Here is a 16,596-nt window from a genome sequence, read left to right as displayed (position 1 = left end):
GAGGTGACCAGGGCGTGTACCATGGTTTTTCTGGAGCTAGGGGGCAATAAGTCCAGGATTTTCCTTAGGACCTTCAGAAGTCCGTAGCATTTTCCCGCGACCTTACCTACATGATTGGTGTAGGCAAGATTAGAGTCCAGAAGAAAGCCAAGGTTCTTAACTGTGTCTACTGGGACCGGGACAGAGCCCAGTTCAGTGGGCCACCAGGCAGAGGTCCAGATGGAAGGACGTGGACATACAATAAGAACTTCCGTCTTGTTACCATTAAGGCGAAGTGGATGCTGTATGGCCCAAGGATGATCTTTTGGTCATTGCCGGGTCCTGTGACATTCTTCTAGCCACTGCTAGATCCAGTGATACTCTTTGCTCCATAAGACTTGTACCCATATCTATTACTGAATTAGTTCTAGTGATAAAATTATCAAGAGTGCCTGTTAGTTTGTTTCCCCCCCCTTGGCGGCCTTACTTCTGCTTTCTCGAGTGGCCATCCTTCTCAAGGTTGACTCTGTAGAACTACACAGGCAAATATATGCAACAGTTATATATATACATTACATACAATATGGAGACCTCAAAAATCCAACGCAAGAGGGATGGCCCGGTCCGGGCTAGAACGGGCCCGCCCTTGGCCTGGGCTTCGGCCGGCGCCGTCCCGCGGTGGAACGTTAGTTAAATACACAGAAGAAGGCGGGGCACGCCTAGGAAGAGTCACCAGCTGTGGGTGATACAAGGTATGCTGGTCCTCGCAGTCCCGGGCTCCCGCTGTGAGTCCTATCAATCAGGGTCCTCCACGGATTCACAGCCTCCAAACAACAAAGACGGGGAAAACAGCACAGGGACAGTCCAGCACCAGTGAAACAAGCAAACACTGAAATTCCTGCTGCGAGCGGCTCCCGCGGAGCGGGGGCCGTGAGCAGTAATAAGCCACTGGAGGGAGGCGGGACACGCCCGGGAAGAGGCACCAGCTGTGGGTGATACAAGGTATGCTGGTCCTCGCAGTCCCGGGCTCCCGCTGTGGGTCCTATCAATCAGGGTCCTCCACGGATTCCCAGCCTCCAAACAACAAAGACTGGCAAACAGCACAGGGACAGTCCAGCACCAGTGAAACGAGCAAACACTGAAAGTCCTGCTGCGAGCGGCACCCCTTTAGGTCCTACTAAGTCATACAGTGTAATGAAAACAACATTCTACAAAATGGCATTTGTGACCTACTTAGTTACCACTATGGCCTAATCTCACACGTATGGTTTTAAAGCTGGATTTTGACAGCACATCTGTCCTATTGCTAAAAACCTACACAAAGCAGGCTTTTGGGTTCCCTCTTTCTACCATTGCGTTTCTTTGACCAGCCTCTTTTAGTCACTGGCTGGAGACCTAGTCAACCATGTCTTGGCTCACTCAAGGGGAGTAATCTTCTCTCACTTAATGTTATTGGTTGTTTTGGTGTGACCTTCTGCCTCCCTTATAGTGATTTAATTCATCTACATATGGGACTACTTTACAACTATGGCCCTCTCTATCTGCTCCTGCTGGTGACGTCTCCTGCGTATCTCCCTCTAATGTGCTAATGCTGTATGCACTAGCACATTAATCCCAAACGTTTTGACCTTGCTAGTGCTTTATTATTGTTCTTTTTCTACAGAATAGACTTAACTCTGCCGTAGTTTAATACTTCGCTTTTGGTGATCTCAATCCTAGCGAGTATTTTTGAAAATTTAGGCTGAAGTTTGACTGCATGGATTCATAAAAGCGTTTATCTACATCTATTTTACAGAAGATTTGGTACAGTCCTGTATATCCTTCCCTCTATAGTGTATCCTTTAGGACCAGGGCTACAGTGTCGGCTGTCAGGGAACGGGGGTGTGTATCTATCTATCTATCTATCTATCTATCTATCTATCTACATCCAGACTACAAAATACCTCCGCCTTTGGTGTAATTATTTCAGTCGTGTGCACCTTCAAGCAAAAGGTAAAGTTTTTGGAAATATCTATATCTATCTATCTCTCTATCTATCTCCTTTTAAAAGGCCGCCGTCTTGCTGCTTTTCTTCTAAGCGACGTCCGAACAGGTAGCCACTCTCCGCATAGCCATTCACAATGCAGCATTGTTTTTGGTCTCAACGCTCAGACGGGTACTGGGGGGCCGTTGCATATTACTCAACAGGCTGTGCATTACAGCCTGGTGGGGAATATGTAAAGTGCGCATGACTGTTTGGCCAGGCCAAGATGTCCACATGAGAAATTATGCGCACTTGGAGTGTGGAAACCAATCCTTCCCCTGTGGTACCAGTCCCACCCGAGCCCGTAGCAAATTAAATGAAATTAATTCGTACTTGTATAGCACACTTATACCCTGAGGCGTCATGGCGCTGTACACATACTACTGTGGAACCCTTCCTGGCTTTTCCCTGTGAAATGCCCACTCATGGGCACCCCCAAGGTGAAGCCAGGCATCCCAGTGCTGTTGGGGCCGTTGTGGAGATTAAGCAAGCTATTGCCCAGAGTTGCAGAGTGGGACCCATGATTAGAATAGGCACTGAGGCAAAAATTATCAGGTCCGAGGAAATTGAGCCCAAGACCCGCCGAGGCGGGAATTGAACCCTGGTCCTGGGCCAGACCTCTGCATCAGGGTCTGCCGGTCTAACCATTGAGCCACACTTCTCCACATTATACATTATAACATTATAATACGGTAATTTTATTTTTTTCTGCTCTGCGAGCAGTGGGGCAACACTCCTCTGTCTTAGCGGAGGAGCCGCCCCTGCATGGTTAACACTCCTCTATACCCTTCACCATACTATCCTTACTAGTCTTTAGTCTCTTTTAATCTGCCATTTCGCTCCAAGTCCTTTTCAGTCTCTGGGAGGGTTATGCTTTGTAACAGTATATACTTCTGAGCATGTCCTCCAAATGCATCTGTTCTCCAGTCTCTAAGGCTTCTTTGTTTTGTCGTTGTGGGATGTGAAGACTGCACATGCCTAGGATTTTTTGATATGTGGAGATGCTTGCTCTAGCAGCGAGTGGGTGACTGCATATTTGTAGCCTCCTCGTATTTCTACTGACAGTGATGTTTTTTATCCTCTGATTTCTTTTGAAAGGCTCATCTCCAGACAAACATCACATGAGGCAAAATCTGTCACCTCCTGATTCGCCATGCTCCATGGCCATGAATTGCATGTCATGACGGTAATTGTAGTAATTTGGCACCAGCACTCCTTTCCTATTGTTTTTTGTGAGTCTTCTCTTGCTAGTAGAGGTATATACCCCAGCGTGTACAACTGTTTTCCATTTGACCATCGGACAGTTTAAGTGCTATGATGACCACATCAAAGAGCGTAATTTCAAAGCCATGCTCCTGGTCAATTGAATTGTTTACTGCTCAGTAATACATAGATAGTCTGGCTTCTTTATTCACTATAAATTCTTGGTTCGTCTATCCTTAGAATTTACAGTTACCAACAGTTCTAAGAGTGAAAGTCAAGCACAAAAAAACTAGAGACCCCCTTTACATGTACTGTTTTATAGATTTTTGTTGTTGTTGCTTCTGCTGCATGTGTAAACAATTTTTTAGGTCGCGCCTGGAACAGATATGCTGTCATTTGCAAGACTTTTTGTTAGCTTAAAATGTGGTAAGAGACTGCCCATTGTCTTCCATTGGTTGACTTCATGGTCAAATTAATTTCCGTGCTTCTCATACGTTCTAGTGGGCTGGCTTCAATTAGTCTACTTGTGTTTGGTCCTCTCCTGGAGCATGGCCGAAGTACTTGCATCCTTCCACTGCTCCCGTTTTGGAAACTTTTTTTTCTTTTTGTTGTAGTACTCCATGAGAATACATGTGTTTTCGAGCTGTCTCAGTCATGTTCTTCTCTACCCCCCCGCCACACATCCCCATTCAGTGTCGCTCTCTAAATGTTGTGCTTCTGCCTCCCATCCGTGATTTTGTTGCCCCTTTTCACCCATGTGCTTTTGTGCCTCCCTTTCACCCATGTGCTTCTGTGGCCCCCTTGTTGCTTTCGTTCGTCGGCATGCTTCTGTCTACACCTTCCCATGTCACTCTTCTTCGTCTGCATGCTTCCTTGCCCTCTGGCTCAACTCCATGTCGCTATTCTTCATTCTTGTTCTTCTCCCCCTCCCCATGTTCCTGCCTCCCACCTTACCCGTTTCATTACCTGGACCCCAATAAACATTTAAAAACCAAACAAAGCCATGAAGTGGCTTCTAAACTGCATCATTTTGTAGGCGCGCCCCCATAAAATAACACGGCCCAGTCATTGTGCTCATTATTTATTTATTTATTTATTTTAATTTCCCTTCGTGCAAGACCAATTCTTGTTTTATATTTGATTGGTACCTACAAGCGAAATTTTCTCCTATGAGGTTTCAAAAACGAAAGAAACTCGTCACCGCTCGAGGATCGTATTCTGGATGGCCACGTGCCTGACAGTACGATTTCCTTGATCTATAAAAAGCTTATTAATACCAGAGCTGATCTTCTGGTGCGGCTTCGGGCCTCCTGGACTGCGGACGGTCTCGAACTAGACGACGAGGATTGGCAGATAGCGATCGCCTCCCCTAAAGAGGTGGCTATTCCAGCTCGCCTTCGTTTTGTGCAACTGAAGATCCTCCATCGGGTTTATATGACTGGTACGCGTCTGGTTCGAATGGGATACTAGAGTGATGGGTTGTGTAAACGTGGCTGTGGCATGAGTGGTACCTTTCTCCACATCATTTGGGACTCACCCTGCCCTCCCTGGAGCCACGCACACCTCCCCAGCCCCTGTTACTTCAAAGCCAGACATGCAAAACACATCAGACAGGCAGACACAAATCACACAGAAATGCCAACTTCTAAAAGTGGCATTTCAAAAATAGTTATAATAAATCTGCGCACACCATTGCGCAGCATTTATTATTCCTATTCCAACCATACCAAACTTGACCACGCTGCTCCTCGCATTTCAGGAATTACCACTGAAACACTTATCAAGGAACCCCCAATGCATCCCTATGGGAGGGCTGCCTCGCAGCAGTGACAAAGCAAAATGTCACTACCAGGACATGTCACACACTTACGGTTCATGTCCTACCTTTTACCTACAATGCACCCTGCCCATACGGCTAGCTAGAGCCTACCTTAGGGGTGACTGACATGCAGTAAAAGGGGGGTCACAGACATGGCACACACTTTAGGTGCCACCTCACAGCGGCAGTAACACTGCGCACACAGGCATTTAATTTACTGGCCCTGGGTATCTGAGATATCACTTTACAAGGGACTGACTGGTAAATTAAATGTGGCAAACAAGTATAGACCAATCTTACCATATTTACCATAGAGAGCACACGCTCTTTACACTGGACAGCAGTGCTAAAGTGCCCAGAGTCCTAAAACCACCAACACAATGTCAGAAAAAAGGCTAGGAGAAAGGCAAAATGTTCAGGGATGACCCTGCAAAAAGGGCCAAGTCGAACAACCATCTATACCGCATCTTGAGCAAATCCAAATAGTCTTTCCCAGGTAGGACAGGACTGGAGGAAGGAATGAAAAATACCTGCATGTCTGGGAGAGTGTAGCATGATGGAAGAAAGAGGCATGAGGGTAATCTCACTAGACATGTTTACAGCAACAGGCTCCTAAGAAACCTACACTTGCCGTTTTTTTTTATTACACAAAATGAGGACAAACTACAATGCTTTAATCCTAAAAAGAAAAAAAACTGCTCTGGTATTTATGCAAGCAGTCGGATACCACTGAAATATGCCATCATCCATCACTCCTCACTGGCTGCACCCCGTGCAGTTGTGCAACACTATCGGGGTCATTTCTATCAACCGATAAGAATATAACCTATACTGCATCGACCTACCATTCTATTGCTAGGTATGTATATGCTTACTGTTTCCTACCCCCTCCCACATTTACTGTGGGATATAATTATAAGTGGAATTAAATATAGTAAATGTATACTTAAAATTACAATATAGTGGTGGGTCTATGTAGTGGATAAATTATTATTCTGATACGAAATATTGCATGAAGCATTGCATTGTGACTCCGCAGTACCTGGCATTATAGTACATTATTTACAAACCGCGTTTAGGAGTCAGTTTTAAACAATCTGGATAAATGTTGAACATGTCCAAATCCTAGAGTGCAGACTAATGCCTGTACATAACCTCGCCTTCACGGAATCCTCTTTTAGTGGTGTGATCGAAAGAATGCTGCTGAACCAGATTGATTCTTGTTTTCATGAGGATTAAGACAGGTTGTGGCTGGCATATGTAGTTTGCTGTAGGGCTCAGTCTAGCTTGAAACCCTTTCGTGAATTTTTCCACATATGCTTTCCTCTACTCTCACTGGGACAAGTGAATAGAGGGACAGCCAAGCATGTATAATCTGTAATGGTGCCGCCACTAAATCAGCCAGTTTGGGCTGAAACCCTGTAACGAAAAAACTATGACGACTGTATGTTATATGTTTGTATGTAATGTAGTTTGGAAAAATAAAACATATTAAAATTAAAAAAGAAAAATAGGGCTGTACTCTCAACACTAATATGCAAGTGAACTGCAAATTTTAGTAACTGAGTAGTGTTCTTTCTCACCACGATAGAAATTCTTACTGAATTACCTGCTTTAGCAGGACATTTGACCTATTGGAAAAAAGACAGGCCCATGATCTCCAGGGACCACAAGTTACACTGCATGACCTTGGTTTCTACTTTTCAATGGAGATAAATAGACTACTTTTCCTTCAAGATTCGGTTGGTGGTTGGGGATTGGGTCCCTCCATAGAGCACACCTATTGGGGAGGGAGAACTTAAGGTACTGAGAAAGTATTTTGTTACTTTCTCTTGTGATGTGTTCTCCTGTACCTTCTCTCTTGAATTCAATCCTAATTATTTTGCATTGGCGAAGAAGGCCATTGCCATAAAATAATTGTTGACCAAAAAGGCACATTTTGTTGAGGCAGTAGTGCTTACAAGAGATCTGCATAGAAGCCCAGATCCCTTCAGGTCACTAAAGCGACCTGCGCTGACAGAATGTGCCATGAAAGCCTCGGAGTTGGTATTACTTGCCACTTTTTAGCATGGAATAGCATTTATATCTTGGGTTACCGTGTTTCTAAATGTTCGCAATTTTTGCTGTTAAGGCAGCTAGGGTACAAGGAGAAAAGATTACAGAATTTAGTTCACTGAAAAAATCCAGATAGAGTATTTGGGGTTAGTGCTAAAAACGACTTGGCATCCTTAAACCCAGTTCAGGTGGTGGTGTGTATGCAAAGTATTTATAATATACTTCAGTACATTATGATTTGTGATTATCATTTCTAATACTACATACACATTACTACATACCCCTTTTCGAAATGGAAGTTTAGTGTAGATTCCCCACCTTTCGCTACTCACAATGCCATGGTTGCTAGCTGACAAGGACAGGCGGTAACCATTCACATACTGTACGCTGTCGATATCTGACCGCTTACACTGTGAATGTGCAGTCTGCGGACAGTGAAAGGAGAAGACGGCAGTCTCACAAAACCTGTCTTCCTCTCCATGATGCCCGATTCACTTTGTGCCACTTTCTGTGGGTTGGTGACCTCTGTTACTTAAAGTCCTAATGCCAGTACAATGCAAATACTGGCATCAATCAACCAAACATTATAAAACACAGCAATAACACTGTGTGGTGGGCAATTCATTCTAACTACCAGGTCTTAAGTTCTTTCGTGAATTTCTGGAGCGATGGAGCAGTCCAGAGGTGCAGGGGAAGGTTGTTCCATGACTTGGCCACCATGTGTGATAAGGGGCATCTGCCACTGTTGGTTTGGCGGATCCGTGGGGTGTCTGCGAAAGAGAGGGAAGCTGTTTAAAGGGATGGAGGTTGGAAGTTAAAGAAATGCTTCTGTACCATCATTGACAACTGTTCACGTTGAGGTGCACACCCAATTCCTTCCGCATTAATTTTTCTGAGTCCGATTTGTTTGTACCTTGCTGTGAACAGCCCCTTTGCACTGAGAAGGTTCAGAGGATCCTTTGAGGCTCCTTGTCTCGCCTTGTGAAGAACTGCAGTGCCAAAAAACCCTTTTGGTACTTCAGCTGACTATCTGAGCGCTAGAATCCCACAACCTTCCCTCGTCCATTGACTTCTGGAATAACCCTCTACTCTTATTAATTGTTCAGTTTAATATCAGATAATCCACCATTTACTAACTGCAGGTTTCTACATACTTTGGTCAGATGTTGCCAATCGCTAAAACGAAATGACGTGAAAGCAAACGTATAAAGTGCACAGCGTTGTAACAACAAGATGAGCCCAGGCTTTAGGTTGGGCTGAACAAAAGAATTAATGAGCATGATATTCTTGGAATCAAGAATCAAGCTTTTGTGGCTGTACGGTTCGGAACCACCTAGCTTGTGATACTTGCAGCTAATATAAAGGGGGATAATGTACCTTACAGGGATGCTGGTGAATGATTCCCTTTGGTATTTAGGGTCATGCTGTCTCTGCATTTATGTTGGTGTTGTCCTATTAATGTCTGTGTCTGCTCTTTTTGATTTGGTATCTTACCTATGCAATCTGGATAGGAGTTTTGTATTTCGAATTTGCAGTACAGATAAGTACGATGACAGTTCAATGTTCACATAGATGCTGGAGCATGGTAGGTATCCAGTGTTTTCCCACACAATGGCAGGATCTCGTACTGAATAGCGTGATACAATGTCCAAACAACTTTGCCATAATATCTTGTAGCATAGATAAAAAATATCAAACTATGATGCTTGAAATTAGGCCTAGACGTGGTGACATGGGTAGATTTATGTTTGCAGTTAATGGTACATTCTCACAAGACTGGGTTTTGGATTAAGACCAAACCTGGATTAAAGGCGAGCTGGAATAAGATAACTCTGGTAAGACTATGTACACCATGTCCAGGAGCAAGCTAAATCATGGCATGAATACGGTAATCTGTGAGTCAAATTCTTTTGTTTATAATTTTACAAATTGTAGCATTATTATATTTTTATTTGGACTGTTTATATAGTGTGAACCTAGCTTTTAGGAGTATAGAAACAGTTTATACAGGCCATTAAAATTATGGAGACATGTGCATGTAACAAATGTACAAGTGCCTTTGTATTAACCGCATCGCTGCTGCGGTGATTTTTGCGCTGTGCGGCATTTTTAAAAATACCGCGTTACATGACGAGCTCAGCTCGTCATCAGCACACGCCACCCGTGGCTGATGACGAGCTGAGCTCGTCATCAGCAGCGAAGGGGTTAACTTAGCAAGCATGAAATAAAGAGGTTCGTTTGAAAAGACTGTAGCAAAGTAGAGACCCATGAATACACGAGTGGAGTAATAGTAGAGCAAACAAGCTTGACAAATGTAGGTGAAAAGGGATCCGGAAATAAAAAAAGTGGATCAGAAGAGGAGTTTACAGTTCTTGACTGTAGTTGCTGAGAGATGGGGACCAGTCTTAGTTGGAGGCAGAAGATAACGTCAAAGGGATGATGTCAAAGGAGAAGGTTTATCTCCTAGTGTCGTCGTATTCTCTTTTTAAGGGGGGATTGGGAGGGATTCCCTAGGAACATCGTGTTTGGGCAGCAGTTGACAAGGGAACAGCCGCAAAATGAGTGTTGATGTAGCTATAGCTGAGTTAGGGACTGAAGATGTGAGTCTGAATCCATTGTTCCAGATTGTCTGACTTTCTCTGGTTTGTTTGGAGAAAGGCAATGGACCAGTTGAAAGTAAAGTGGTTGAACACCATAGATCGTAGTGGCCTTTTTATGCCGTAGGGGGCCACTACGTCTTCCAGGGGCGCCATATAGACATTAAAAAGGGTTGGGCTGAGCGACGACCCCTGGGGAACTCCGTTCTTCAGTGGAAGAGGATCTGACCGGGAGTTGCCGTCCCACACCTGAAAGGATCGATGGGAGAGGAAGGATTCGATCCATGCTCGCGCCGTACCCACAATTCCTGCCTTGGCCAGGCGGTGTAACAGGACACGGTGATCCACCGTATCGAAAGCGGCGCTAAGATCCAGGAGGATCACTGCCACTGATCCCCCTGAGTCTAGGATACACCTTGCCTCCTCGATGACAGCGAGGAGTGCGGTGTCCGTGCCATGGCCGGGTCGAAACCCAGTTTGGGATTGGCGCAGGATGTTGTGGGTTTCGAGAAATTGGGATAGCTGTAAGTTGACTAGTTTTTCAGCCATCTTACTGATGCAGGGGAGCAGTGAGATTGGTCTGTAATTGGACATGTCGTCCGGGTTTAGTTGGGGCTTTTTCAGCAAAGCCTTCACGACTGCGTTCTTCCAGTTGGGGGGAACCGTTCCACTAGCTAGGGAAGAGTTGATCAGGTCCCTGATGATGGGGGCTATGGTGGAGGACACCTTTTTTAGGAATCTGACCGGGGCTGGGTCCAGGGGGGAGCCACTTTTCATTTTATCAAGCGTGGCCGTCACCTCGGGGAGGGAAACTGCTCTGAAAGTTTTCAGCTGTGGGCCATTATTTTCGTCCGCTGTGGCCAGGATGTATCCTGGCCTTGTTCCTTGTGCATGAGTAGAACAGCTTTGTATTTTCTTTAGGTGCAGGAAATGACACTCCGTAGGTGTTACCTAGCTATCCCATACTAATCTTTATAGTCCTTGAGACATATTTCATTCACTCACTTGAAATTTAGTCTTCTACAGTACAGCCTATATGAACCTCAGGTCTTTTGTGTCTTGATCCTCTCTTTAGTACCATGACATAAGTGGGTAGTGAGTAAAAGTCAGGCCTGGATCCCGATGTCTCAACTACAGGAGTTAACCATCCATTCTGTTCCCCGATGCAGCTCTGGCTGTTGAACGTTTAGCGATTTGTAGAATGTATAAGGTTTTATCCTGAGGGGTTGTTACAAAAGTGAACGGATTACATTAAATTCTATGCAACACCATTAACCAACATTATAAATGATGTCTTTAAAATTACCTTTTCTGTCCTGACATTGTTAACTTGTTGAAAGTACGTTGTGGGAACCTCACTATTTGTTATTTTTTGATGCATACTGTTCTAGGGTGTTGAGCACTTGTACTTCAGAAATAAGATCACAGGTCTGGACCACACTGTGCCTGTGGGTGAATATGGAATCAACCCCCCAGACTGCTTTGCCTGCCTAAAGTGTGCATCGGTCTTTACAGCTTAGGGATATAACCCACTGTCATAATTTATTTCAGCGGGAACTCAAGGAACAGCTCCGCGCCTTACAGGACAGTGAACGTGGACACGCTGAGGCAATGCAGCTCCTAAAGCGCCAGCTTGCAGAGACCAAGGTAAGGGTTAGAAAAGGCTAAACTGGGTTACACAGTCGTTTTAGGAAGGGTTCTGAGTAAATTAAAGTACATCCAGTCCAAATAATTATTCTTAATCTTATTGCATTTGCACATTCAACATTTATTGCAGTTCCGGAGATATATTCACCCCTACTTAAGTAGTAGCAATGTAACAAATTGTACATCTGTTAACATTTTGATTACCTTTTTGTTTTATGCCAAAACAACAAATCTGTAAAAGCAGAATACATTTTGTTTATAATACATCATAAACCTCTTTAATTTAGTCACCTTATCATAGGACTACTGTTTCCATTAGTGTGCCTGACAACATAACCGTGTTCCAAGACAAAGAGAATCTTACGGCATTCAGCCATCTCCTGTTAATAGCATCATTCATCTTCTACGTTTGTATTTGCGTACTCCTTTGCTGTTTTGTTTTGACATACATTGGATCCTAATATCAGCTTGACAAAGTCCTTTTTTCCTCCTCTAAAAAAGTGTAACTGCTCACAGACCGCTGATAACTTCATGGGCAACAAGACTGGTTCCCTTTAGTGATTCCAGAAGCTTTTGGGACTAGAAGAGTTTTGCATAGTGGTGGTACCCTGTGACAAGCTCCACTGCTGCCAGCTGTTGGGTGAAAAGTCTGAGTCGATCTCAGTTCTGTAGTCCTTGGTGCTGTTGTTGACATGGTTTACTCGTGTTGCCACCTTTTTGTTGGATGCCCCTTCAGCATGTCCCGTCTTGTCCACAGCACACTGTTCCTAGTGACACATCAGAGTATGTTTGATAAGGAGGGTGGGGGCTTATTGCAGGGAATCCTTCATTGACTACCTTTTGAGAACAATCGAATTTGTACCTCAAGATGTGTGTTGAAGCGGAAAGCAGTTTTCTGGTTTTCTTCCAGTGAATTAAATGAAGAATGTTGATGATGCACACAGACAATATCATGGCAATTAACACGTAGAAGCAAGAGGGTACCCACTATGCAGCTCTGCCACCTGGTGTTGGATATGTGCGAATGGGCTTTAAAGCACTCCATATTTCTGCTACTCTCTCGCTGAAAATGGTTGACAAGAGAACATGTATGGGAAATTGTCCGGGAAGTCATCAAACCATCTAACCAGAGATGCTTTTGAATTGGAAATTCAAGTGAGTGGCACTTTGCTCCCCTGCAGAGAGTGTTAGGGGATCTTCATCCCTGGGCAACAGCATGATGTTGGACTGAATTGGGAGATGATATATCTTTAATATGAATGTTGTGATCCTGAGAGTTTCTCAAAGGATCAGGCCTAACCCAAAATGTTTGATAGTTTAATTTGCTTCAACTTGGCACACCAAGACTGGTTTGTAGACCTGCTCCATATGTTTCAGAAGGACCACTTTCTCTTCCTACAGAAGAGCGGTCTCCTGTCCATTAAAGGAGGGAAAGGGATGCACCTCTTCCTTCTATCGCTCATCTTTATTGCATGGTTCATGAGGACATTGCCTTTGTAGGTATGAGCCTCAGAAAAAAAAACCTGCACACCCTCGTGGCAGTTAGCGGACAGTATCGACCTACTCACCTGCTCAGTTGCTGATGTAATGGATTTCTGTGTCACCTGGATGGAACATGTGGTACTAAACACCTCTATTACTAGTAGCCGCTGAGACTTATTGGAACAGACCAAGGAGAACATCTCTACAACTAACCGAATAAGCCCTCTAACAGGTCTGATCTGTTCTTCCCAAGAAAGCAAACACAAGGAGATGATGGACGGAGTGCTGAAACTTTTCAAACACTCACCCCGAGTCAAAGATCTGGGTTTAATCCATCATCATTCTTTAGCTCACTTTGCCACCCCAGTTCAGACAAGGGTATATGCAAATCAGTCTTGACACTGTGCCTCATGGGAACAGTCCAGACCGAACTGCCAAGCCATGTCTTCACTGGACCGGAAACAAGCATCATGGGACCGGTTTCGGGCTAACAGCCCTCATCAGCCAGGCTAGCGTGAATCCAGTGGAAAAGTGAGCAAGGGACCCACGTCTGGGCATACCCTGCCTACTTAGGGCCCAGATCTCTGTACTGGGTGAATGTAATACATTTTTCTGCATTCTGTCCATCAATTGTTGTTATTGCATTTGTCACCCGAGTGGGACGGGTATGCCCAGAATTGGGCCTTGTGCTCTCCATGCCACTGGAGTCAAGCTATCCTGGCTGATGAGGACTGAAAGCCCGGAACCGGTCCTAGGATGCTTGTTTCTAGTCCAGGGAGGACCTGGCATGGCAGTACGGGCTGGACTGTTCCCATTGGGCGCAGGGTCAAGACTGATTTGCATGGGGGGAGGAGCTACGACAGCAAGCAAGATGGCCGCTTAGCTTCCCGGCTCTGCTGACCCCCGTCTTTTGCTCGAAGATCCTGTCGTATATCCTGATTTCTCGCCCCATATCCGGATGCATGAACTACTCTGCGGACTGATGGTGCAATCCCGAGATTTTTCCGACATGGTGGAGTGGAGTTATGTCGAGGTTTAATTTGAGGCCTAGCCCAGTCTGGAAGCCGGGGTCTCAAGTGTTGGTCTAGCCGGGTCCTAATTGAACAACAGCGGACCGGAGAGTGCGGCAGGGTCCGGTCCATGGAACTTCAGACATCTTTATGATTGCTTGGCTGCCGATCTGCTGCCTGGAACTGTACCGGAGGTGGGGAGACGAGTGACGCCCGATGTGGTGTGTGGGGGGGGGTCCGAGACCCGGGGCCTGGCGTTCGTAGTGCCGGTGCCGTTGGATTGGAGACTTGGTGCGCACTAACGCCTATTGATGATCGGTCCCTCACGGTTCATTCCTGCTCCGCCTAATCTTACCCCGGGGAAGGCGCCTCTCCGTGGGGGTCAATATGCTTGATGCTATGCGAAACCCGGCGGAGCGGGTTCAGTGCGGCCCGTCATTGCGGTCAGTGATGGCGGCCCTTGAGGCACTTCAGGCGACTATGAAGACCCAGGCCTGGAATCTGATGTTGGTGGCGGACTGAATTAGAGGATCGGGACCGGACTCTGATTTGCTGCTCGAGACCCGGTGGCCAGTTCCTTTTCCTATTGCTAACCCAGCGATGCAATTTGACCCGGTGCTCTGAGCTTTCCATGCCCCTACAGAAGTGGAACGGATCGGACATGTGGAGATTGGCGATGCACCTACAAAGTCGGAATCTTTGGAACTGCCATTGGCGGAACATTTCTAAGCTTTTCCCGATTGGGAGAAGTTTGCTCGTAATTGTGATCTGTGTGGGACTGTGTCGCACCCCCTTCCCAGCTGGTACATCAAGATGGCGGATGGGATAGTGCCTGGTCTTAGAGCCGGGAAGGGGCATTGTTGGACTCGAGCGTCAGCTTTGGGACTTGCCATCCTTTCTTCGACTTATGGTCTATGTTTCGACAACTTCTGTTTGACCTTTGACAATTTTACGATGGGGCTCTCTTTATCGGAGGGGATCAGCAAATTTGATCAACTGGGCCAAGGCTGAGACTGTTGTTTGAGGTTTCTCAATATTGATTTATCGGTAACGGGACTGCTTTATTTGGTTAACGGAGTACGGGGCGGGATTTCTAGTTTCCTCTAATGTACTGTTTTATTGTGCTCTGCTTGATCGTGTTAGGATTGCGGGGGATTCTTCGTTAAGACGGGGGGGAGAGTCCGGGAATGCGTATGACATAGCCCTCCTCCATTTCTCCTTTTTGGGCGGGGTTTTAGTCCCTTCTTTCTTTCCCTTTTCTTTTTTTCCCTTTGTTCTTCTATATTTCGGGTTCATTTACGGGGCGACAGGCACGCTGCTAGGGGGGTAGGCCGTAGTCATCTGCAAGGGTGCAGGGTGGGGGGTTGGAGGGGGGGGAATTTGGTTTTAATATTTGTTTCTATGGCCTTTTTTTCTTATCTTTTTTCGCCTTTTCTTTTGTTTCTTCTTTTTCGGGTCAGCGTTGTGGGTCTATTCTTTTGTCAATTGTCGACTTTTTATCTGTGCCTATACTTTCACGGTACTTCAGTACCTTCGGGCGGGCGCTCCACTGGTGCGAACATTAATTGTATGCTTGTTTATCCTGAATCGTATGCCTCAGCGCCACTGTTTTGAATGATATCGAACTAACTGTGGACCTCCTACTGTTTTGCCGGCCCTTTATGCACCTTTGTGATATTGTATGGCACCTGATCCTTCTATCCTTATATTATAAAATGGAACCTTTATTATCCTGCTATTCGTATAGTATTCTATCCTGTCAGTTTTAATTGAAGTCGTGCTGTATTCGCCTCCCGGGAGGCCGAGTCTGGTTCTAATTGCTTGTTTGAAATGATATTGATTAGCGGCCAACCCTGGTGGTTGTAGGCCCATACTTGTAACTGGTTGAAGTATCAATAAAGGTTTTCCCCCCAAAAAAAAGACTGATTTGCATATGGCTGGGTCCAAACTGGAATGGCATGGTGAGCAAAAAATGATGGATTTATGCCCAGATCTACTGGGGTGAATGTATGACATTGTTCTGCATTCTGTCCATCAATTGTTCTTACATCTGTTCTTCCGAAGAGGCGCATGACATTCTATTACCACCTTGATTTGGATCCCAGCTAACCTGATTCATATGCACTTTCACCAGTTTGCCTAATGAGATGTGAAGCCTCCGCCATGGAAGACTTCTTTAGTGTTGCCATAACATTGCATAAGAATATAAACAAACGTCCTGCCTTTAATGAATCACTTGTGCTATTCAGTCAGTACAAGGTTATCCTGCCTTTGTTTCAAAGACATTGTTGAAACTCTATTTGAAGGATTTCATACTTTTAACGCTCTGTGCATAACTACTAGGCTGTCTAGACTCTTCACAACTGTATGTGAGGCTCAAATACAGCTGTTTCCTTGACGGACCTAGGAAACTGTCTTCTTCCATCAGCTTCTTATGGCACTTTATAGTCCATTTTGTCAGTTGAGTAACTACTAAGGCCACAATTGTCAGATTTAATAATATGTCATGTGTTACCTCTTGCATGACACTCAGTCTGGTGATGAGTAACTCTCCACTAGTGCTAGACCACATTTTTTGCATTCTGCAAGTATGTACCACTCAGACATATGCTGGGATTCGATTTTGGCACACACCATGCTCATTTTGCTGACTGCTCATAGTTTCCTCTCAAGGTTTCCTTCAGGATGTGTTTTATCAGGCAGTTCTACATGTTGACATAGCTTTAAGTTAAAAGACCGTGCCTTCTGTTGCATTCTAAACTTGTTTAGGATATCACCACA

At 45.1% G+C, this 16,596-nt stretch overlaps 1 protein-coding gene across 1 annotated transcript in view; it reads left to right on the top strand.

The window, feature by feature from the left end:
• Nucleotides 1-16,596, top strand: part of TRIM62 (tripartite motif containing 62) — a 92,761-nt gene that overhangs the window by 45,987 nt on the left and 30,178 nt on the right. The window contains exon 3 of the mRNA XM_086922202.1: nt 11,228-11,323. Within this exon, the coding sequence (XP_086778328.1) occupies nt 11,228-11,323 (96 nt within the window). The remainder of the gene's footprint in view (nt 1-11,227; nt 11,324-16,596) is intronic.

The sequence above is a fragment of the Lissotriton vulgaris genome, chromosome 5 (assembly GCF_964263255.1).
Source record: "Lissotriton vulgaris chromosome 5, aLisVul1.2, whole genome shotgun sequence".
Classification (NCBI taxonomy): Eukaryota; Metazoa; Chordata; class Amphibia; order Caudata; family Salamandridae; genus Lissotriton; species Lissotriton vulgaris.
Note: the sequence above shows the minus strand (reverse complement) of the source record. Positions and strands in the feature narration are given on the sequence as shown.